The sequence below is a fragment of the Amphiura filiformis genome, chromosome 20 (assembly GCF_039555335.1).
Source record: "Amphiura filiformis chromosome 20, Afil_fr2py, whole genome shotgun sequence".
In the NCBI taxonomy this organism is placed as follows: domain Eukaryota; kingdom Metazoa; phylum Echinodermata; class Ophiuroidea; order Amphilepidida; family Amphiuridae; genus Amphiura; species Amphiura filiformis.
Genome location: NC_092647.1, coordinates 41,989,265 through 42,013,629, shown reverse-complemented (window position 1 = coordinate 42,013,629; position 24,365 = coordinate 41,989,265). Strand labels below are relative to the sequence as shown.

The 24,365-nt window shown below is 37.5% G+C and overlaps 1 protein-coding gene across 1 annotated transcript in view; it reads left to right on the top strand.

Moving 5' to 3' along the window:
• The first annotated feature begins 143 nt into the window (after positions 1 to 143).
• The window catches only part of LOC140142334 (AP-4 complex subunit epsilon-1-like), a 37,670-nt gene continuing 13,448 nt past the window's right edge, over positions 144 to 24,365 (top strand). Inside the window, exons 1-13 of the mRNA XM_072164303.1 lie at positions 144 to 435; positions 5,384 to 5,507; positions 8,043 to 8,238; positions 9,288 to 9,447; positions 10,654 to 10,820; positions 14,393 to 14,466; positions 15,075 to 15,197; positions 15,778 to 15,887; positions 16,387 to 16,526; positions 17,841 to 17,953; positions 18,790 to 18,887; positions 20,703 to 20,924; positions 22,159 to 22,354. Coding sequence (XP_072020404.1) covers positions 229 to 435; positions 5,384 to 5,507; positions 8,043 to 8,238; positions 9,288 to 9,447; positions 10,654 to 10,820; positions 14,393 to 14,466; positions 15,075 to 15,197; positions 15,778 to 15,887; positions 16,387 to 16,526; positions 17,841 to 17,953; positions 18,790 to 18,887; positions 20,703 to 20,924; positions 22,159 to 22,354 — 1,930 coding nt within the window. The 5' untranslated portion in view covers positions 144 to 228. The remainder of the gene's footprint in view (positions 436 to 5,383; positions 5,508 to 8,042; positions 8,239 to 9,287; positions 9,448 to 10,653; positions 10,821 to 14,392; positions 14,467 to 15,074; positions 15,198 to 15,777; positions 15,888 to 16,386; positions 16,527 to 17,840; positions 17,954 to 18,789; positions 18,888 to 20,702; positions 20,925 to 22,158; positions 22,355 to 24,365) is intronic.

Sequence of the window (24,365 nt, the reverse complement as noted above, 5' to 3'; positions counted from 1 at the left end):
GTAACCTCAAATACTCTTACACAGAACTTGAAAATGTCAGTCCATATACACACAAAAGAATACAAAAGTGATAAAACAGCTTTGTTGCAGAGACTAAAATAAGTGACCTCCTTCCCATCATGCACCATTCAAAATGGAAACAAACCTCCCAAAGTCGGCTGTATTTCATACAAGGACACCGTAAAGTTACGTTTTTTAACGTAAGTAAAAGACCGGACGTTGTAAAATATGACAGATGTAATGGAGAAGACATTTGCATCCGTTTCGGGGTTCCTGTTAAGTACAGTGGCCCCAAGAAATACGGATTTGTCACCTGGGTTTTGCAATCTTGTGCGAAGCGTAAATCGTGCACGGTCGAAATCCGATGAGGAAAAAGCTGTGAAGAAAGAGCTGGAATTGTTAAAAAGCAAACTTGCTCAGCCAGACGTTACTTTGGTAAGAATGATGTTACTAAGGAAAGGGTAGAAGAAGTTAGAAGATAAGTTTTACAGTCATTTGCTAGTAAAATAGAACATGTCAACCAACATCATGAACATGAACAAATGCAAATTCTATTTCTGACTGTCTTCGGCAAAGTGAATCATTCATGATCTTGGATGCTATACTTCCAAATACTGCCTGCAGAAGTTTTAACTGGAGGTTACTTTTATACAAATTTCAACAGAACAAATAAACTCCGGTGCAAAAAATTGCACCGCTGTCCGAAGGAAAAATGATAAAGCACTCTACAGGAATGCTGGACGGTTCGCACCCTTTCAATTTCGGACCCGTGCACTTTCGCCCCCTTTCTATTTCGCACCCGTGCACTTTCGCCCCCTTTTTTTATACCGCGGGTATTGTGCTGCTGTCATGCTGTTGATTGATGCACGATCGATTGCTTGAACTCCCGGCAATGCGGCGTACTACTACTAGTATGTTTATAGTACTGGGCCGGCGGGCATGCACTTATTAAGTCATGATAAACCCGGGAAGGAAGGAAAGAAAGGATATTTTAAAACAAAATAGAGGAACAATTTTTTTTCTCAGAATATATTACAGGCCAGATATTTTAGCAGCAGGCTTACCCAAAATAATGAAATAATTCAATTCAATGATAAAATAATAATAATAACAATGATAATAATATAAACAAAGTTAATTTAAAAATATAATATGATGATAATAATAATAATATGATAATAATAATAATAATAATAATAATAACAATGATAATAACCCAGTAAACACAAAAACGCTTTTTAAAACGCTTTTAAATAAGTTATATTTTGGGTTTTGGTTCAGGTAAAAACGTTTTAATAACATTAAAATGTCGGGTTATATAAAGGTCATGAAATCGTTTTAAACGTTTTGTATGAAAACACACTACAACAATATTTTTAAAATGTTTTCGAAATGTCATTGTAAACTATTTTTGCAAACATTTTTGGCCAAATATTTTGTCAACACTTAAATAACATTATATTAAAATATTTGCACCAGGCAAACACAGAAATGTTCTTAAAATGTTATTTACAAAACGTTTAATAACATTTAAATGTCGGGTTATATAAAGGTCACAAAAACATTTTAAAAACGTTATTGTAAATATTTTGGGCAAACATTTGTTGCAAAATATTTTTTCAACCCCAAAATAACATTCTGTTTAGAATGATTTGCACCAAGTTTTCAAAAACGTTTTTGGAATGTTATTAAAACGTTTTTATACCATTTATATAACCCGACATTTAAATGTTTTCTGTAAAACATTTGTGTTTGCTGTGCAGTAAATTACGAACAAATGTTTTTAATGTTATAAAAACGCGTTTTATACCATTAATGTACCCTTTATATAACCCGACATTTAAAGGTTTTCTGACAACCTTTTATAACCTTTTGCGAATGATGTCGAAAACGTTTTGTGTTTGCTGGGAAGGGGCTGTGCAATATTTATTCCCCCCCCCCCGGGGTGTTAATTTCCGACCGGCCCGCCAAGAATCGCTTGCCCCCCCCCTCTCGGTCTGCCAAAAATCGCTTGCCCCGGCCCGCCAAAAATCTTTGCCCCCCTTACACATGCCAAATTTTTGGGATCCCAATTTTCAAACCTTAAATGGTCTAGATATATGTTGCGAGCGGAGCGAGCAGGATAATTTGCATATTAAAGCGTTTCCGTACTGTTTTCCTAAGCATTTTTAGAGTGTTTTATTTAAAAGGCGCCACATGAATGTGTGCCAAAAATCACTTGCCCCCCTCGGCTGGCCAAAATTGCTTGCCTCCCCCTTTCGCTCGTCAAACATTTCTTGCACCCCCACCCCAATGTTACCCTCCCCCCAGGGCTCATAATTATTGCACATCCCCTAATAATAACAATGATGATGATAATAATAATAACAGTAATAATAACAATAATAGTTATAATAATAAATTGAATATAGCGTTTCTGTGTTTAGTTGCAATTCATAATATTTGTAGCTAAGTTCCAAAATAAATACTTTAATGTGTAAGTGTAATAAGAAAGAAAGAAGAAAGAAAAACAAAGAAAGAAAGAAGAAGAAAGAAAGAGAAAGAAAGAAAGATAAAAAGAACAAAAAGAAAAAGAAAAAAAATACAAAGAAATTAAGACGAACTGAACAAATCTAATTGATAGAAATAAATTATTATGTGCAGCAACATCCAAAAACAAGACATGTTTCAAAAGACAAAGCATCTTTCTTGTAAATGACCTATGGAGCTCATGCATATTTGTGAATGTCTTATGCCAAAGGGCTATCAGTGTACCAACTCAGGGCCCTTATGCTGCTTTAGTTGAAGAGAAACTGCATGTTTTGTATTTTAACATTTGGGCCCCTGGGGCCCGTGACCTTTGACCTGTGGGGTCGAGACTACCCTAGGAAATATCTAGGAGTCATGGGCTATCCTTGTACTAAGTTTGGGCCCTAGGGCTCTTTTAGTTCCTAAGATATGCTGGAGCAAAGAAAAGTCTTGAGGAGGAAAAGGAGGAGAAGACTAAAGCCAACAAGCAGAATATCTATGCCCCGTTACCACGGGCATAGATAAATATCTATGCCCCGTTGCACGGGCATAGATAAACACAACAAATACAATATCTATGCCCCGTTGCACGGGCATAGATAATAATTATAATAATAATAATAATAATAATTATATAAAAATAATAAATAGGCCTAAATAAAATAAAATAGACCTAAGTAAAATAAAATAACAAATCAAAAACATAATGAATACCAATCTTCAGTCGAAGCACATTTAATATATTGTAATAATATAGGCCTATTAAATTCAATCGAACCGGAGAGTCCATCAACATCCCGGGTACACATACTGTTTGCTTTTGTACACGCTGGACTCAGTACCGGTACTGCAAACACAGACAATCAACACTAAACAGTCAACCAATACTATACACATATACAACACCCCACTGTACCGCCGGGAGTTGAAGCGATCGATCGTGCATCATCAATCAACAGCAGCACATTACCCGCGGTTTAAAAAGGGGGCGAAAGTGCACGGGTGCGAAATTGAAAGGGGGCGAAAGTGCACGGGTCCGAAATTGAAAGGGTGCGAACCGTCCTGTTTCCCTCTACAGTACTAGCATGTTCATCGAATGCATATGTGTCGACGGAGGTTTGCTTTGCGCATGTGTCGACGGTGCGCATGCTTTTTTTGGTAAACTTACACTAAAATAATCATATGAACATTATTGAATTGAAGGAATGCGAAGCGCCCAAAATTTCGGAATTTGAAAGTGGTGTTCTCTGAATAACTTCTGTACAAAGTGCAGAAAGCCTGTCAATTTCAACTTCAAGTTAAAATGATCAAGTACGAAAATTGAATTGGACAAATGCATGCGAAGCGCGCAAAAATTTCCAAATTCGGAAGTAGTGAATTTTGCTTTTACATTAAACCAGTTGGAACTGTGCGCAAAGCGTGGACAAATTGCCAATTTCAAGCTAAATAAAAAAATATGAATATGTGCGCGTAGCCTAAGCACTCATTTGCATTACATTGGGAGAATGACTGCATGGACTAAATTTGTGTAGGCCTATACCAGTGGCGTGCGCAGCACATTGAAAGTGGGGGGGGCAGGTTGTTTAGTTTCCCCGAATGGAGTCTGATTAGGAGTGTAAGGTATGGGCGTAGCCCGCACTGCGAGCGGCTTGCCACGAAGTCCCTCATGGGTGTCCAGGGACCCACCTTAGGGCCCCTGGTATTAGGGTCCAGGGGACAGCGCCCCCGAAAGCTCTGGGGTTTTAGCGTTTTAAAAGGCCAAGGAATCCTATTTTGAGGGGGCAAATTTTGACGTTTTTGTACCGTCAAAAGTGACGGACTCTTTCATAATCATAATACCTTTTTTTCACACCATATGTAAATCAGGTACGGATTTTGGACAAAACATCAATGGCCTTCGAGTTTTGCTATGAATGCTATCCACAACAGCAAGCATGGTTTCGTTCTACTTTTTTTCTTCTTTCCCTCCGAATTTATTCTTGATTTCCCTGAATTTCTCAGAGATTTTTCCTTCCACGGGACCTTCCAATTTCACCCGAATGACTGATTTCCCCCGAATGACCAACCAAAGTGGGGGACCTGTGCCCCCTGCCCCCCTTTGCGCAGTACGCACGCCACTAGCTGGCCTATATCCCAGAATTTACGCTAGATGCTAGACAGGTTCTTTATTCAGGCTCGATTGATATTTTACTGCGATCTTGCTTCCATGGAGAAATGTGCCTGATAGAAGGGCTCAATTTAAAAACTTCACACTGAGTAGGTGTGGATGTTGCATAAAAAAACCTATTCTGTTTGGACAAAAGCTAATCCAACATTTTTCAGGGAGCTTTAAAATGAGGTAGTTTGTCCAATACGAAGTACTACCTTGTCACAGTGATAGTATAACCACTCGTTGTGTTCAGTAACAAGCATACATGTAGCCAAAAGGTTTGTACACAACTGCACAGTCTCAATGCAACATAATCTGGTTGCAAAGTCCAACACTTTTTTAAACAGAAGTTTCTCAGTCGTCAACCCAGAAAGTTGAAAATGAGGGCAGTAGTCTATCCCTCACCAGGGGTAGAAATAAAATGGACATAAAACCTAATGTAATAGCCCGATGGAAAATATAATAGCCATGGCTATCACATATTTCGACCCCTGCTTTACTTACACATGTACATTTGTAGTATACCAGTATATGCACAATTACAACAACAAACATTTGTGTAACCCAGAGTCCGTGTGTTTGAGTTAGTTTGTTGTACTTTTTTCCATAGTTTTTCTTTTTTTTTTCCTTTTCCTTGATTTGATAGTTACCCCATACCCAGATGCTGTACCTTGGAATCCCTTTTACTCTTCAATTTGTAAAATGTATTTCCTTGTTTTATTACAGAAAAAGATGAAGGAGTATTTAGTGCGGTTGATGTACTGTGAGATGCTGGGTCAAAGTGCATCATTTGGTTACATCTATGCACTGAAACTTGCACAACAAGGGACACTGATGACCAAAAGAGTTGGTAAGTACATACTGGTGCTATAATATCAGTAAGAAAAGTTCAATACCTATATGGATAAATTAATCTGTTACATAGACTATGATTATTTACAGTGTCTTCATTCAGCATTGTGTTAATGTGATATTGCATAATTTTTTTCCCATTTACCTACTCCAAAAATGACTTTTAAGTTATTTTTGGAGAAGGTAAATGGCTTTAAAAAGCCAAAGTTAAGTGTTCAATTTCCATCAAATTTGGATTTTGTAATTCTTGAAATCTTGAAAAAATTATAAACTTTTAAAAGAAATAAAGGGTAATGCATTATCCTTTACACCCAAATGATATGTCAGAGGCAGTAAAAACATAAATAATAGAGAGATTGCGAAATTTACGTGAAACGTGACACGGGAACGCGAACGGCAAGCTACATTAGTCGAAAATCGGTTATTATGCCCTCTAGAGGGTGAAATCTATTGTGAATTGGTCAATCGTGGAATTACCGTAAAAGCGATTACGCTATGGTTGGTAGCAAAAAATGACGCTCCAAAATGACAAAAAAACGCATTATAAAATGCAGAAAAATGTTATGTTTATCATGTTATGAAACGAATCAAAGTATCCTAATAGAACAAGTAGAGTCCGACATGTAATAAAATCCATTTTGGGGTTAAAATTTGATCTCGTAGATAGACAAGAAGAATTGAACAAATTTCGATTTTTTTCGACGCTTGAATTCGAACGGGTAGATTGCCTATTCATTTGTGTGTGGAAAATGCCGTCCAAAAATCAGCTTGCGAAGAGGCGTTTTAGGCAAGATTGTGGCGTGCTACGGCATAAATTCCGTATAATTGTCTGTTTGGGACGGGGAACAGAAGTTCGTGCAACGCTATTTGTCGCTTTGCTTTTTCGTTGTGCATTAAACAGCTGTCAAAGTGTTTTGCTTATGGATACTATTCAGCAAACTCCAAAATGTTTTTAAAACATGATAATGCATGTGTTTTTGGTTTTAGTTAAAATGTTTTGATAACATATCGATGTATGTTATATAAAAATCATGAAAACTCGTGTTATACTGAAAAAAATAATACAACAACATTTCAAGCCAAAATTCGAAATCATGCTATAGTAAAATATCATTTGGCAAACATATTTAAGTGTCTATTGTGTTAGAACGTTTATCAGCAAGTTTAGAACAAAGGGTTTTTGAATGTTATTAAAACTCTTAATGCCCTTGACCCTCACATAACCTTTAACCCGACATGTAACGTTTTCTGTAATATATTTGTCTTTGCTGGGTAGTAACTAGGCATATTAGATTATCTATTTTCATTTTGCTTTAGAAAGTAAACAGGGTATTATTTATATGATAATGGAGTTTGTTTCTTGTTATTCAAATAATATACACCAAGACTTCCTAGGCATCCAACACCAAACTCTGTTTAGATTATTTAGACAAATAGCATACACGTGTGAACATAGGCCTATACTCATTTTCCAATAGCCCGCAAAACTCAAATATGGCTAATCTGGACTGAATGCTTAGAGCATTATAGATACAGCCAGTCGTATTTGCATATCAATACCGAGGAAAGTAGTTCGATGAAAGAAGATAATATGTTCTGGTTCGATGCACCCAAGGTGAATCAATGGGTGCTTCCTATTACCTTTAGATTATTTGTCTCAGCATAGCGCCATCATGATTGCAATTGCGTTAACACGTAGTCTTGGTTCAGACTCTATGCGGCTATCACGAACATACTAGGAACGACGAGCGTTAGGACCGACACAAACTGGCTGTGTAGGAGGCTAGTTTGGATGTGAACGGACTATGACGTTCTACCGCAAAATGCAGAAATCCGTAACCCGTATGGCGTTTGCAGTGAACGCCTCTCCGCAATCTCTCTAATGTTTTTTACTGCCAAGAGTGTAAAGGATAATGTTGGACCCTTTATTTCTATTTTATTATCACAAAATACTATGATTTTTAAATGAAATGGGCCAAACTCAGCAATATAAGACAAGTTCTGCCTAGTAGTACAGCTCCCCCAATAACGCTACTGTAGGGGCTACACCCCGTCTGTCCGAACCACCGCTAGCCTGAAGTTTAAGCTTTCCTAACACTAACCCTAAACCTAAACCTAACCCTTACCTTAATCCTAAACCTAACCCTAAAATTCGGACTAGCGGTGGTTCGGACTAACAGTGTTTCGGACTGACGGGGAGACCCCACTATAATAGGTACGGTTACAGTATCTGGACTGTGTATTTGTGATTTGCTGGTACTACAATCTTCATATGGTTATGTCACTTTTATATTGTTAAATACCACAGCTATGTAATATATTTTGAAAGAGAAACAGAGGAAGAGAGGGAACGACAGAAAGAGAGACATAGAGGGAGAGAAAGGGAGGATCGAGTGAGCAAATAAGAGATGGAGTGAGCCAGTTTTGTTACATGTGCAATGTATAAGTTATAACATGGTAATTTATACAAAAAGGTACAATATTATTACTAGATCCACTTTGTCATGTTATATCATTTTCTTTATTCATGCAGGTTATCTAGCAGTTTCGATGTTCTTACATGAGAACCATGAATTAGTGTTGCTTCTAATCAACACTATACAACGTGATCTGCGTAGCACCAACATCCTGGATAACTGTATGGCATTGGGTGTGCTGTGTAAACTTGTTAGCACTGATATGATTCCTGCTATGCTGCCATTGGTTGAAGAAAAGATGACGCATCCAAGGTAAATCATAGTTGTTAATTTGTTTGTTTGCTGGCAGGGTTGTTGCAACGATGGTCGGCAGTGTTCGCTCCTGCCTGGCACTCTTTAAGGCACAACATCTAATTTGGTCCTATAGCGCTATCGGTCCCCCCAGGTATTCATGGTATTGATGGCTCTTAATTGTACCCTGAACATTACATATTGCTTTTGTTTTTTATTGAAATAAAAAATGATAACACTATGCAAATGTTAATTATTGTGCTTGATATAATTTATTACATCACCAGGGTATGATATAGATAGAGTCATCAGTATTTAACCGGACACCGATAGTGATATAGGACCAAATTAGACGTGGTTTCTAATGTCACCCATCACTAAATAGTGATTTTATTGTTGCCACTCATTACTCAAATTTCCAAAACATGTGTACATTACTAAAGTACTAATAAAGGTTCAATACCAGAAATAGGTTTTTAGCAATAAATTATTAACAAGCTTATAGTAAAATCATATGTACAATCATATGTACATGTATGTACAGTTCTGAATTCTCAAAAGTTAAATAATTAAACCACTGAATGGTCATTGCTAATTTAATAACTTTGGTTTTGGAAATGCTGCTCAGCCTAGCACTTGTTCAGTGCTTAGGATACCGTGACAGGCCCTCTCTGACATTACAAAATACACATTCCTAGCTTGGGGCAAGTGCCTCGTTGGCCGCTTCATGGCCCTGCGCGCAAACCCAGCACTCAAAAACTGGTGGCTACAACCTTGTGTGCTTGTTAGTTTGTTCTGGAACTGGAATCATCATTGATTGAGCTGTAATGAGATGGTTAAGGTATATGCTTATTGTCTTTAGTTTTTAGATAATTGTAGTATTATTATCAATAAAATGTTTTCGTATGGTTGCAAGATATGTTGTATTTGAAAACCCTCCAGCCTTGTAATTATATGATTCTTCATAAGTTTTGTGGCAATACCAAATTAGTTTATATGTGTTTTCACTTGAGCTCCATCATCATATTTTTGGAGTTTAAAACATCAAAGTTTGATATGATTTATTTCAGAGCATTGGTCAGAAAGAAAGCTGTGATGGTGCTGCATAGATTTTACCACAAGGCTCCCCATCTCATACTACATATGCAGGATAGATTTAAGCAAGCCCTGTGTGATAGGGATCCCACTGTCATGTATGCTGCATTACAGATGTACTATGATCTTATACAGGTTTGTATGGAATAAAAATAAATACTATTTATCAAGAAAAATGAGTTGCTTGTGGCTAAAATTTGTTAGTACAGCATTATAGTGAAGATAATGAAACAAAAAATAATGTAGTTCCAAATTCCAATCAATTTTTACCAAGCAAGATTTTACACACATATTCGCCCATTACATGGTTCCGTCATTTACAAGGAGCACTGGCAATAGACATGGAAGGAAGAATTATGTAATCAGGCCTTATATTAAGTAGGCCTGGACCAGGAGCTAAAATGAGCTCCTGGTCCCAAAGATTGGCTCCTGGTCCTATTGTTTGTAGTGTAAGATATTGGTCACCAGGAGCCAAAACTTTGCGACCAGGTTCTCGTATCACCCACCAATCAGGTCACAGTAGAGTGCAAAATTTGCACTCCAAAAATTGTTATCAATTGAATACCTGAGTGGAAGAAATGCCCAACTCCATCAAAACTGTTTTTGAGATATTAAGAAAAAAATTAATATTTGGAAAAGTTTTATGGACAGAATGTTTTCATCTTCAGGGGACTTTTAATACATGAACATACAGTATTACATACATTAGAAATTATATGATGTCAACGGTACAGGACTTAATACGAGCTGCAGTTGGGCCCTTCTTCCACTAATATACTGCAAGTGCCAGTTCCGTAAAGCAGATGTGTTATAAATAGCTACAGAAATTTGATAATTATCCATAAATTGCACAAGTAGGAGCATGTAATATGTTAGCAAGAAAGTTTATTGTAGTGAAAAGCAGATTTCATGGATAAACAAAATTCCACTTTAACCCAATATTTGTGGAAGAAGGGCCCAACTCCATGGACTCCATGGAGTTGGGCCTTTCTTCCATGAAAACCATGATTAAGTGTACATGGAAGACAATTTAGAGAGTGGATTTTGGCTCATCGTTCACACACACGGAAGAACAGTCCAGGGTCTAACTCATTTTTGTAAAAAATTGGAGTTGGGCCCTTCTTCCACTCAGGTATTCAGTTGTTTTCAAACAGTTATGTAGCAATGATGTTTAGTGAAAATATATACCTGCAAAATATTTTTGTAAACAACAGCTTGTCTGGCATGGTTTGATCTTTAATTGAATTCTGGCCACTGGTGATTCGGTTTTGGTGCCATTCAACTTTCCACACAAGTTTTTTAACAGAATAACTGAACTTTTATTCTGTTTTTGTTTTGCAGAGGGATCCATCAGAGCAGTTACAGCTAGTGCGCCCCCTTGTGGGCATTTTGGATCAGATTATCATGAGGAAGTTGTCATCAGATTTTGAGTTCCATGGAGTGTCGGCACCATGGATGCAGATCCTCATCTTGAAGATGTTGGCTAGGCTTGGAGCTGCAGATGAAAGGTAACCTGTAGTTGATCAACTGGTAATCAGTGTCTTAGATAGCCCCAAGGTAGTTAGCTATTGCCCCGTCTCATTACCCCTCCGCTTTTCAGACACTGTTGATCCAGCGATCAGAAAAAATTGGTACCTCAAAAAAAGTTTAGTTTTCAAAGAGCAAATTGTAGTGGGGATAACAAAAACGACTGTTAAGAAAATCTACTAGATCACCTCAAAAGGTCAAATTTGTCTGTTCAAATAAAAATGGCGAAATGAAAATGACAAGAATTGTCACCCTTTCAAGCGAAAATACAGCTAATTTAGCCAATGTCAACATGGGTCCTCAGGTAAAAATTTTATGACTTCATTTCATTTCACAATATCCTTAGTCCCAAACAATTTGATTTCAGACAAAAACGTTACACCTACATGGCTATCAACTAACTCTACACCAAAATTACCAATTATCTTGATAATAGGCTCCATACAGTTGGTATTTTCCTAGACCTTAGCAAAGCCTTCGATACACTTAACCATGAAATTCTCTTAAATAAACTTGACACTTATGGTATAGAGGCACTGCTAATAATTGGATACGCAGCTATCTTAATAACAGAAAACAATATGTAGTTTTCAATCAGAGTTCCTCTGATATGACATCTGTCACATGTGGTGTACCACAGGGATCGATATTGGGCCCACTTTTGTTTTTAATTTATATTAATGACCTTCCTCTTTGTTCCAACAATGCGGACTTCGTCATATTTGCCGATGACACAAATATTCTTTTTTCACATAAAGATCAAAACTCCCTTGAAACTCTAGTTAACAATGAACTAGTAACCATTTCGAACTGGTTTAAACTAAATAAACTTTCCTTAAATATCAAAAAAACTAATTTCATGATTTTCAAAAATAAATACAGTAATATTCATAACAAAGATATTAAAATTCTCATAGATAATCATATTTTAGACAAAGTTCACACAACTAAATTTCTAGGCATATTAATTGATGACGATGTTTCATGGAAATCTCACACTTCCAATGTATCCAAAATGGTCTCTAAATATAATGGTATTATCCGTAAGGTTCGCCTCTATCTACCTCAGGAATCATTACATACACTTTATAACACCTTTGCTCTCCCTACTTATCCTACTGCAACATTATCTGGGCTGACAAAAAATAATTCCCATATAAATTCATTATTCCTTATACAAAAAGAATTATTCGACATGCACCAACTCTCTTTGGCTTGCCCATACAGACCCGCTTTTTAAACAACTCAATACTCTTAAGGTGCAAGATATTTATTTCCATCAACTCGAACATTTATGTTCCAATACCACCACAATCTCCTCCCAAAAGATTTGGCCATTACGGAGTTTTTTAGACCTAACAAAAGTATTCACCATCACCATACTAGGCAAGCCAATGATTTCCACGTTAAAATGTCCAATACCAAATTGGCTGATAATATAATTAGTATTCAAGGAGCCCTTTATTGGAACTCACTTCCCCAGTCTATCAAATCTTGTAGTTCAGTGCCATCTTACAAATCCAACTCTAAAAAAATCCTCATCAGCACATATGTACAACACTGATTAGCCTACACCTGCAGTTGTTGTTTTTGTTTGGTTTTTTCCTTCTCATTTTTCAGGATCTACTTGCATAAAATTAATTCAGTATATATGTTCCACAACAAATCGGACCCGCTTTGTCTGTCTGTTTGTATTGTTCCAGTCTTTATTTATTATTATTATTACTTTGTTATATTAAAAATAAGCTATTTGATAAATTTTGTTAGCTCGCTTTGCCTTGTATGCAGATTATCACTTTTGCATTTCATTGTTCTTGCTCTGCAGAACTATACACCATTTACCATGTTAATTTATCGCTCCATTAAATATGTAGATTTAATTTACAAAATATTGCATTAAATATATAGTTACCTGCTATGTTAGTTATAACTTAGCTCATTATATAGACTTCGTTGCAAGTGCACGCGTGCAATCATGTGCTTATGCTTTCACCGGGCTAATTTTTACATTTTTGTTACTATTGTACCGTAAATATACTTATGCCATGCCTGAACTGTTTTATATTATAATGGGATTTTACAACCTTTTACACCTACTGTGTAGGTTTGGTTGTTATTTTCACCATCACTACTCATTGATTTATAATTGAAAGCACAGCTCTTGTGATAATTAGTTTATACCTAACCCACAAGGCATATATCTTGCTATTGTATTTATTATTATTCTAAAAATTTAAAGTCTAAAGTTTATCATAATTATTTAATACTAACTTCTGTAAAGGGTGCCACAACAACACGCTCTGCTCAGTGGCATCCTCATCATTTCACCATATTATACGATGTTTGTAAAAGCTTTTTTATATTGTATTTATTTAATGGATGAATTTGATGAAATAAAACTGAACTGAACTGAACTGAATTTTTCCTAACATATTAGACTAACACCACAGCTATTTGGTACTTCACAATATGACAGTAATGGAAAGAGAAGTGCAAATGTTCGTCATTTTTCGGCACAAATAATTTTGACAAAAAATGATGTCACAGATGTGATCATCAATCTCCTAATTTGCATATAGCCGCCATTCCTCCACCCAGCTGGACCAAATCTAAGGGTTGCCTGTTTGGTTATTTATACAAGGTTTATGGCTATTTGTGACCGTTCACGGCGAATGAGACGTAAATTCCTCCCCCGGTCAATTTTGTTAAATTTATTTCGTGTTTAAAAAATAAACAACATAAACATAAAAATGGTATATCATTTGACTTCAAACGATATCCAGAAGCGGGTGATGGCTTGTTAAACTTTGCTCCTTCAACAAAATTATAGCTTTTTACGCTTTTACATGTGTCTCTTTTTCCACATTGCTGGCAATAAATATCAAACAGTCATAATTGGCGGTCATTTCAAATCATCCCCAAGTCAACGAGGTTTAAGAAAGTTCTCTCATTGTTAATTGTTGGCTATGCATACCTGTACAAAATACAATGCCTGGTAACCCACCACTTGAACAGGATTTAGCAAAAGCAAACAAAGACCAGAGCTATTAAAAGTTCTATAGCCATCTAAGGTAGAAGCTTATTATCCACTTCAACAATAGGATTATTGATTAGTTTTGACTATCAAAATGAGACAGATGTCGGGCCAGCTTAAGTTACCGATGAATACGACCTTCGTACACATTTTACACCGTAACTCAGAATACAATTTAGGGAATTTACGGCTCATTTGTGCTGCCGGGTCACATTTTGTGGAGTTGACTAGTTGGCAGCTTACTAAATAGTCCATTTGCCCATCTTGGTGTGCCCCAAAGATGGGAAAATTTAATGATTTTTGACAGATACTAAATTGTAAAAATAGTAACTGAGAAAGTTCAGTGAACTTAAAACTGGGTCTCATTAATGTGAAGGATAAATAAAACATATTTGAACTTAATGAATCCCCAATGGTGTGTAAAATTGTGATGGGATGTGACAGCTACTTATATGCATCAGTTAAGTCATTGTCCGCAATCTTGTTTTTAACAGATCTATTTTATTTTCTGCATTTCAGGTGTTGTGGTACAATACATGATGTGCTAGATGAGATGTTTAATAAGGCTAATCTTAGTCAGAATATAGCCTTTGGTAAGTAGGATTTTTGATCCTTTAATCAATCTCTTGATTGATATTGCCTGATCGATAGATTGATTTAGCAATCAATGCAAAATTAATCAAATCAAAAATCAAACAATATACACTTATTTGTAAAGAAATTTTGCACTGCCCGATTTGGCGCTGTTGACCGCATAAACATGTAGTCGGGTTCCGATTGGTTAGTTGAATCACCATGTTTTTTTATATCAGCACCTCAGCATAGCATGGTGTGACCCAGATGTGACTTAGTTCTTTTTACATGATAGGTCGTCAAGTGCAAAAGGTCTTTGCAAAATAGTGTAGCAGCAATATTTTGGGAGGAAAATGCTTTTAGCATGTGATGTAAATAAACTGAGGGGGATCCAGGGGGCCTGTCATGATTTTTCTGGCATTTTGGAGGAGCCCGAGGATTTTAGAGCAAATTGGGGTGAAAATCACCAAACTAATTATCAGAATTTGTATTTTTGTCCGCTTTTTCCTTTTTTTTTTAAAGAGTGGATCTAACAGAACTGACTTAAATGGTTGTTTGTGATAGTTGCATCTGCACTTGACCAGATACCACCTGCCAGTCATAACTCTCGTTATCTTTTTCATTTCAGCTGTGCAATATGAGTGTATAATAACAGTAACAAAAGTTCACCCATCATCAGAACTCCTGGATAAGGCTGCTTACTGTATCAACAAATTTGTCAAATCAAGGAACAACAATCTGAAATATTTAGGTAAGAACCATGGAATGTTGATTATGTGAATTATTTTGAGTCTGGGCTCTTTGCATGTTTGTAAGCCAATATCTTTGGTGGAATAAATGCTTTGGTCTGAACACATTTTGGAATTTTCAGATTGCCTACATTTCTTAGACTCAGATGCAAGAGGTCCCTGGTTCAATTCCCGGAGGTGGCACATTTATTACCTGTTCTCTCCATACTGCATTTAAATTGCAAGGCAGTTGCAGTGAATGACAAATACCTCACAACCAGTTCCGATTAGGGTAACACCTGGCTATCTGTATATCATATACCATGGGAGAACAGTGTCTGACATTGAATGAGGGTAAATACCTCACAGCCAGTGATTAGGGTAACGCCTGGCTATCTGTATACAACATTGAAGGATTCAACCAGGTTAAGTAAGAAAAAATAATAATAATCCAAAAATATGTACATTCACTTCATAATAACAAAATATAAAATAGTAGTTCATAACTCATCATGTGGACTAGTCTTATGTATTTGTAGGTACTTGAGGAACTCCTGTAGAGTAACCCAGAATGATTTTATTTTATTGTTGATCATGTTTCAGGTATTTCTGCCTTAAGTGCAATATTAGATATATCACCATCCTGTGCCATACAACATCAGAACACAGTCATAGACTGCCTAGATGACAAGGACTCAACCATTAGATTGAAGGTAGGAGCAATTGATATTCAATTACAGTGAATAGATTCATCAGGTTTGTAAGACATATCAATTAGAAATTTTCGCTTGACAAAACCAGTAAGTTTTTACTTACTCTAATATTTCGTCCCGGGCAAGTGGATCAGATGTTTCACATCTGAAGAAGTCCTCCGACGTGTAGGATGAAATATTAGAGTAAGTAAAAACTTACTGGTTTTGTTAAGTGAAAATTTCTAATTGATATTCAATTAAATATCAGAATACTGTCATAGACTGCCTATACCATTTTTCACCCTGATATGGCAGTAACATCAGTGCGCATTTCATTTGATACAGCTTGAAATTGCTATCTTTTGGTGAAAATGCTGCTGCTAATTGATAAAATTGATTCATTAAGTTCTGCATGTTGGGTTGAGTTTTAATATAGTCGCTCTGATCATTGGTTCTTGAATTCATAGAAAGTTGTCTTACAATACTAATTTTATGCAGTGTATTTTCATTGCTTACACAGACAGTACAACTCTTGTATAGAATGACCAATGAAAGCAACATCTCTATCGTGTGTAAGAAACTGATGGCATTCATGGGTTCCACCAAAGAAGACTTTGTGAAGAGAGATCTGGTGAACAAGATTACACAACTAGCAGAAAAATATCCTTTGTGAAATAAGATGGGTACAGAGAGTGGTATGCAGGGTTTGAAATTTAAAAAAAAACTGATATAGTGGTACAAGTCCTGGAATAACTGTCTAAGTCATTGAAATAAATTGCCTAAGTCACACTCACAGATTTAGGCAGAAAATCATTAAGGTGTTTGAGGATGCTCTTTATTGTAATAATGTCTTTTTGTTACAAGGTGGCAATTGTCATAAAGATTGAGTTAAGCAAAACAACTCAAAACCTCAAAATAAAGACTTGGGGGATTTGATTATGAGGGTGATGATACTATACTACTTTTGTCCAAAAAGGAGGTTAATTTGCCAGTGAGTTTTAATCTTCATCCCATTGTGCCTGAAAATATTTGTGCTTCGGATTTTCGGTTTATTTAGAGAATGAAAGTATTGTTTTGAGACCTAGCCGCGATTCTATAGCCTGATTTAACAGAGGAGATAGCATTATTTAAAGTGGAACAATGAGGCAGCACGCTGAGTTGATCCACACAAAAATAATTCTTAAACAGATCACCAAGAAGAAATCATATTTGTATGTTATGTACAAATGTGCTTTGCAAAATGGTCTAAAGATTTAGGGATGCCTTCTGTTGCAAACCAACACCCTCCAAGTTCAACTCTTGTGGAAAGCAATGCATCCTTTTAAGGGTAGATGAGGTATTGTTGGTCGAAGCAGCCAAAAAAAGCAGAAAAATATCCTTTGTGAAATAAGATGGGTACAGAGAGTGGTATGCGGGGTTTGAATTTGGCATATCCGTATTGGCAAGAGAGAGTTGTAAACACAGTGTCGCTTGCCGATGTTAAATGCCTGAGAATGCTGCTGGAAGCCATAAAAAGACAAAGAAAGCCATAGAATGGTGTAGAAAGCCAGAAAATAATTGAAAGGTATATGAGGTTCCGATACTTTAAAAGCTGGACAATAACAGTGACAGCCAGTGAAGCAGTTGTCATGAAGAAAATTAGATGAAATTCAATGCGGGCAATTCATAGCTTGTGCAGGGTACTGCTAATTAAAGTATTGAATGTGTGCTCCCCAACCACCAAAGATATATTGGAAGCCGTATATTTTTTTTAAATATCTAATTAGCAAGCAAAATATGTTTATTTTGGATGCCATTTTGAATTTCTAGGTGTCAAACGTTTGGTCAGATTTGTGTTCTGCACTAAATTTGGCCACATAGTAACCACTCGTTCCAGAAAAAGTATAGTCATTCACCCAACCTATCTATGCATGTGCATGATATCCAGCTTGTAATGTATTGAAATAATTATTCCTTAACCAAATAATATTTTACATATCGTCCAACTGTGAGGTGGTATGTGGATGCCATGACAATGCTTATACTTACTGGAGGAAACTATGTACCAACAAACATTGTTCACAAGATCATCAATGCTATAACACAAGGCAAGTTAAGCTGAATTCACAATCACTTTTGCATGATCTATACATTCCTTATCCCAATTTGACTTGGCATTTTTGCAAAAGTGAGCAGGTATAAATCCACCTTTTGTTAATCTGAAATTACGTCTAGTGATACCATCGGCAGAATGGTCTATTTTATATGACATTTGTATAAACCTTTTTTTTTTCAAAAGTTCTAGGCACATATATTAAGGGCTATGTTGCAGTGGCTATGTTGTGAATTTGAACTCTATTGTAGATAATTTCAACTATAGTCAGTCTGCTCTTAAAGCCATATTAAAACATTTCTGTAAAAATAGATTAGTATTTATTTTCCATAAAATGTTAGCTTTTACTGTCAGATACGTCCCCTTTTAATTTTGAGCCGAACAAGTGAGGTAAAGCATAGAAAATATAGAAATAGAAATAATAAAACGCCGGTTCCATCGTTTTATTCAAAATCTCGGATTTTGACAAAACTTCAGCACCTAAAGTCTTGATTTTTGCAGAGTATCTTTATTGACTAAAGTGCATTACATTCGTGTAAAAACCAGAATTAAAAAATTTGAGGGCGTTCTCCTCAGCAAATGTTATTATATGGCTTTAAGTACAGACGTTCACATTGTGCCCACTTTACACACTGTTTATGTGCTGTACAGGCACGCGTTATCACTTTGTACTTCAGAGTGGACAAACTGTAGACCTATTTCTCAAAAGTAGCATTTTCCTTGTTCAATCAAATATGGTAGCCTGTTATGAATGATGTTTTATTTGACAGAGGTGACCTGTGATGATAGTCACACATAACACTCTCTGTCGCATCCAATTTGTAATTGCAGATAATAGTATAGACGTACAACAGCATATCATGGAGTTATACCTACCATTTGCAGCTAAACCCAACATTCCAGAAATATTGGTTCAACTCATTGCATGGGTAAGTTCGACTGTGTGCGAGAGGTTGTGGTTTCGAACCTTGGTGGAGGTTTATTATGCTCTTGTGGAAAAACTTGAAATTCCCCTGGGCAAGACGCTTACTGCTAATTGTCTCGTTGTAACTCATACAAAACTCGGGGAGCTGAACCTGATTGCGATGTTCATTCGTGGAATGTCTAGGGTGTGCGCTCTTGAAGCTGAAAATTCCCCTGTGTTGTTGTTAAATGGTTTATGGAATGATGTGGGCCGTAGTTGTCAGAGACAACCTGTAAAGTGTGCTGAGGCTTGTGGATCAACATCTAGGCATTGTGCCTGTGCGTAGCGCACTATAAATCACTCTGCTTTTGTAATTTTTTTTGCATTAACCCTAACCTATATCTTACAAACTGACTCGGAAACTGTTTTTTAGGCCTTACACCTAACTGCTTTTGTGGGCGGAGGAGATAGAAAACCACCGACCCAGGGGTTTAAAGCACCTTGCCCATAATAGCAAGCCATGTGTAGTGACCTGGCCAGCCAGCCTTTCTGTGCCATATATATATGACAGCGTTCGAAATTTTGGTTGTCCGGTTGCCCGGGACAACTAAAAAAGTCGCTGGACAACCAAAAATACTGATTCGGTTGTCCGCCGGACAACCATAAATCTAGCCAAAAGTCACATTTATAGGCCTACGGACAACCAGAAACTTAGACGGACAACTAGAAATTGTAATCTGGTTGTCCGTGGGACAACCATTTATTTTTCCTAAATTCGAACACTGATATATGATCAGATTATCGCGCAATTACATCACTTGGGCTGCTTGGGCTCGCAGAAGCTTTGTACTGCTGTATTATATATTTTATTGCGCTATAGCATTTTCTAGCATTCAGGGCAGTTAGGGTTAAGAACCAAATTGAAGAATTATGGTATTATGGAAAATGGGATTCAACTGAAGGTTTCATGATATCACACATACATTCTTCGGTCTCCTTAGTTCAGTTCTCACTACTTTTTTAAACTCTAAAACTGTGATTCAAAATAATGAATTTGTATTTGTATTCTTAATTTGAATCAATCTACAGCTGTACCATATCTTTTTGGCCTCAATCGGTCAGTCTATAATTCCAGCCAAATTACAAAACATTACCAGTTCCATGGTGGGTTCTTATTTCTTGCTTGACAGCAAAATTATCCCACTGATGCTAAAATACAGCCCTGCTTAACACTCAATAAAGCTGATGGATAGAAATTGATTACAGAATAATATTTTTCTATCGGCTCGCAGGGCACCTGTCACCTCATAAACACATCGTCACTAGGCGGGAAAAACCTCATATGTACTTCTGGCCCTTGAACATGGATAAAGCTTTGTAGGTGTAGATTTTATATTGAAGAGGTTGCTTCATCCATGTTCAAGGGCCAATAGTACATGCAAGAAACACCTCATATTTACTTTTGGCCCTTGAAAATGGATAAAACCTTGTAGGTGTAGACTTTATATTGAATGGTTTGCTTCATCCATGTTCAAGGGCAAAAAGTACATATGCAAATTGCAAATAAGCAGTAACTTGTTGTTTTCACAGTATTGCATAGCAGTAGCACTGTAGCTCTTTTGAACTACCGATATGGTGAACTTCCGTAGTAATGTAAGCCTTCCGAATTTTGGACTTCTGGACTTTCGGGTGGTTTTTTTTCGGTACACTTGTATCTGTCCAATTTTGGAGACATTTCAAATTTTTGCACACATTTAGTTGTTGCCACTTTTTATGCCTGTATGTTACTCTTGAGAAAAGACTTTTTTTATTGAATCATTACATAAACTGCTCTTTACAGGTGATAGGAGACTGCTGTAACCTTCCAGATTCTCCTGATTGTGAGAATCTTCTACACATTCTATGTTCCTTATTAGAGAGGCCTTATAGCGATGACAGCAGTACAAGAGAATGGCTGGTTACTGCCATGGTGAAGGTTGTGGCATGTGGGAAGGTCTTACCAGATGATGTCAAACAAATCTTGAGGAAATATAAAATGGCAGCCTCCATGAATCTAAGACAGGTGAGTTGATTGGTAAGCTAGATCTTTATGGGTTGTGTCAGCAAGTGCGTATTTGGGGGGCTTTGGGGTGCGTGCCCTGGGGTAAAAGCAGGGGCGCCAAAACGAAGGGGCGGCGGATGAAGAAGGGCGGCAAAAAGAAGGGCGGTGGAAGAAGAAGGGCAGCATAAAGAAGGGGGAGAAAGAATAAGTAAAAAAGGGCGCTATACATCAAAATGTGTTGCTTTAGTTTTTTTTTTTTTTGTTCTTCACTTTTTCAAACCACCGAAAAATTTTTTGGGTCAACCTTTTCGGGCTGTTGATGAAGGGGCGGCAAAATTGAATTTTCTTCAGCCCCCCGGGGTAGGAGCGGCCACGGTACGCCACTGGTCAGTAAGTGGGTGGGAAGGGTGTGTTCTTTTAATCACCTCCATATGTGCATATATTCCAACTGAGGACTTCTTGGGACCTTGACCCCAAACATAATACAGGTGAGCCAAAAATTGACCCATATTTATAGTAGCAAATGTACAAAATATCTAACCCATTCTGGTGACCTCCAAAAACATGACAACCCATTATTAGAGTTACAGGAGAAAATGCAACCATACCGGCGACACATATCATTGTTGGGCAGGAAAACCTCCTATGTGCGCCCCTGAACATGTTTAAAACATAACTGCCAACAGGTTATTGGAGGTTCTGCTTTAAACATGTTCAGGGGCCAGTGACACAAAGACGATATGTACTTACCCTTTTCTATAGAGTACTGTATAAATGAGAAATTTTTGGAAGGTTTTTAATTTCACACCTTCTACTGCGAAAAGTCCATGGAAATATTTTTACCCATAATCTTTAATCATGAGTATTAGAAACTACAAAACTACTCCAAAGAGCTCCAATCCTGAAAAATTCATACCGCGAAAATATCTCTCTTTATAATACCCCCCTGTTTGGAGAATTTGCAGCAGATGGCACCATTACCCAGCATGCAGCTATCTACAGCTAAATTTTGATTACAGAAGAGATAAACATTCACGCTGATTGGCTGATCTCTTGACAACAAGTCAGTTGACCCATTGGTTGTCAGCGCGGCGCATAGTAGGTGATCTTGTCACTTCTATGCGATCGCCGATCACCTGCGCATAGCTGGACCACGGAAGTAATAAAAAATTTACTTTATGGCTCACTATTTGATCATTTCTACCATTTGTGGATCACCACTTGAAAAATCAACTTTCATTAATTTTGTTTCTAGAGAATTTATGAGCTGGAGACTCTTAGTAAAGACACAGAATTGATGGAATGTGTGTTATCCCGTAATGGAAGTGACTTACAGCTGGATTCTACCTTGTCTTTCCTGGATGACTATGTATCTGATGCATTAGAGAATGGCTGTGCTCCCTATAAACCCAGGCAGCAGAGACACATGGAAAAACAACCCTCCCCTGAAGGTAATAGTGTGTTTTCAGTATGCTTAGAGTACATGTTTGATGCATTAGAGAATGGCTGTGCTCCCTATAAACCCAGGCAGCAGAGACACATGGAAAAACAACCCTCCCCTGAAGGTAAGAGTGTGTTTTCAGTATAGTACATGTCTGATGCATTAGAGAATGGATGTGCTCCCTATAAACCCAGGCAGCAAAGACATATGGAAAAACAACCCTCCCCTGAAGGTAAGAGTGTGTTTTCAGTATGCTTATTGTACATGTCTGATGCATTAGAGAATGGCTGTGCTCCCTATAAACCCAGGCAGCAGAGACATATGGAAAAACAACCCTCCCCTGAAGGTAAGAGTGTGTTTTCAGTATAGTACATGTCTGATGCATTAGAGAATGGATGTGCTCCCTATAAACCCAGGCAGCAAAGACATATGGAAAAACAACCCTCCCCTGAAGGTAAGAGTGTGTTTTCAGTATGCTTATTGTACATGTCTGATGCATTAGAGAATGGCTGTGCTCCCTATAAACCCAGGCAGCAAAGACATATGGAAAAACAACCCTCCCCTGAAGGTAAGAGTGTGTTTTCAGTATGCTTATTGTACATGTCTGATGCATTAGAGAATGGCTGTGCTCCCTATAAACCCAGGCAGCAGAGACATATGGAAAAACAACCCTCCCCTGAAGGTAAGAGTGTGTTTTCAGTATGCTTATTGTACATGTCTGATGCATTAGAGAATGGCTGTGCTCCCTATAAACCCAGGCAGCAAAGACACATGGAAAAACAACCCTCACCTGAAGGTAATAGTGTGTTTTCAGTATAGTACATGTTTGATGCATTAGCGAGTGGTTGTGTTTCTTATAAACCCAGGCAGCAGAGACATATGGAAAAACAACCCTCCCCTGAAGGTAATAGTGTGTTTTCAGTATGCTTAGAGTACATGTTTGATGCATTAGAGAATGGCTGTGCTCCCTATAAACCCAGGCAGCAAAGACACATGGAAAAACAACCCTCCCCTGAAGGTAAGAGTGTGTTTTCAGTATGCTTAGAGTACATGTTTGATGCATTAGAGAATGGGTGCGCTCCCTATAAACCCAGGCAGCAAAGACACATGGAAAAACAACCCTCCCCTGAAGGTAATAGTGTGTTTTCTGTATGCTTAGAGTACATGTTTGATGCATTAGAGAATGGTTGTGCTCCCTATAAACCCAGGCAGCAAAGACACATGGAAAAACAACCCTCCCCTGAAGGTAAGAGTGTGTTTTCAGTATGCTTAGAGTACATGTTTGATGCATTAGAGAATGGGTGTGCTCCCTATAAACCCAGGCAGCAAAGACACATGGAAAAACAACCCTCCCCTGAAGGTAAGAGTGTGTTTTCAGTATGCTTAGAGTACATGTTTGATGCATTAGAGAATGGGTGCGCCCCTATAAACCCAGGCAGCAAAGACACATGGAAAAACAACCCTCCCCTGAAGGTAATAGTGTGTTTTCTGTATGCTTAGAGTACATGTTTGATGCATTAGAGAATGGTTGTGCCCCTATAAACCCAGGCAGCAAAGACACATGGAAAAACAACCCTCCCCTGAAGGTAAGAGTGTGTTTTCAGTATGCTTAGAGTACATGTCTGATGCATTAGAGAATGGGTGTGCTCCCTATAAACCCAGGCAGCAAAGGCACATGGAAAAACAACCCTCCCCTGAAGGTAATAGTGTGTTTTCAGTATGCTTATTGTACATGTCTGATGCATTAGAGAATGGGTGTGCTCCCTATAAACCCAGGCAGCAAAGGCACATGGAAAAACAACCCTCCCCTGAAGGTAATAGTGTGTTTTCAGTATGCTTATTGTACATGTCTGATGCATTAGAGAATGGGTGCGCTCCCTATAAACCCAGGCAGCAGAGACATATGGAAAAACAACCCTCCCCTGAAGGTAAGAGTGTGTTTTCAGTATGCTTAGAGTACATGTTTGATGCATTAGAGAATGGGTGTGCTCCCTATAAACCCAGGCAGCAAAGACACATGG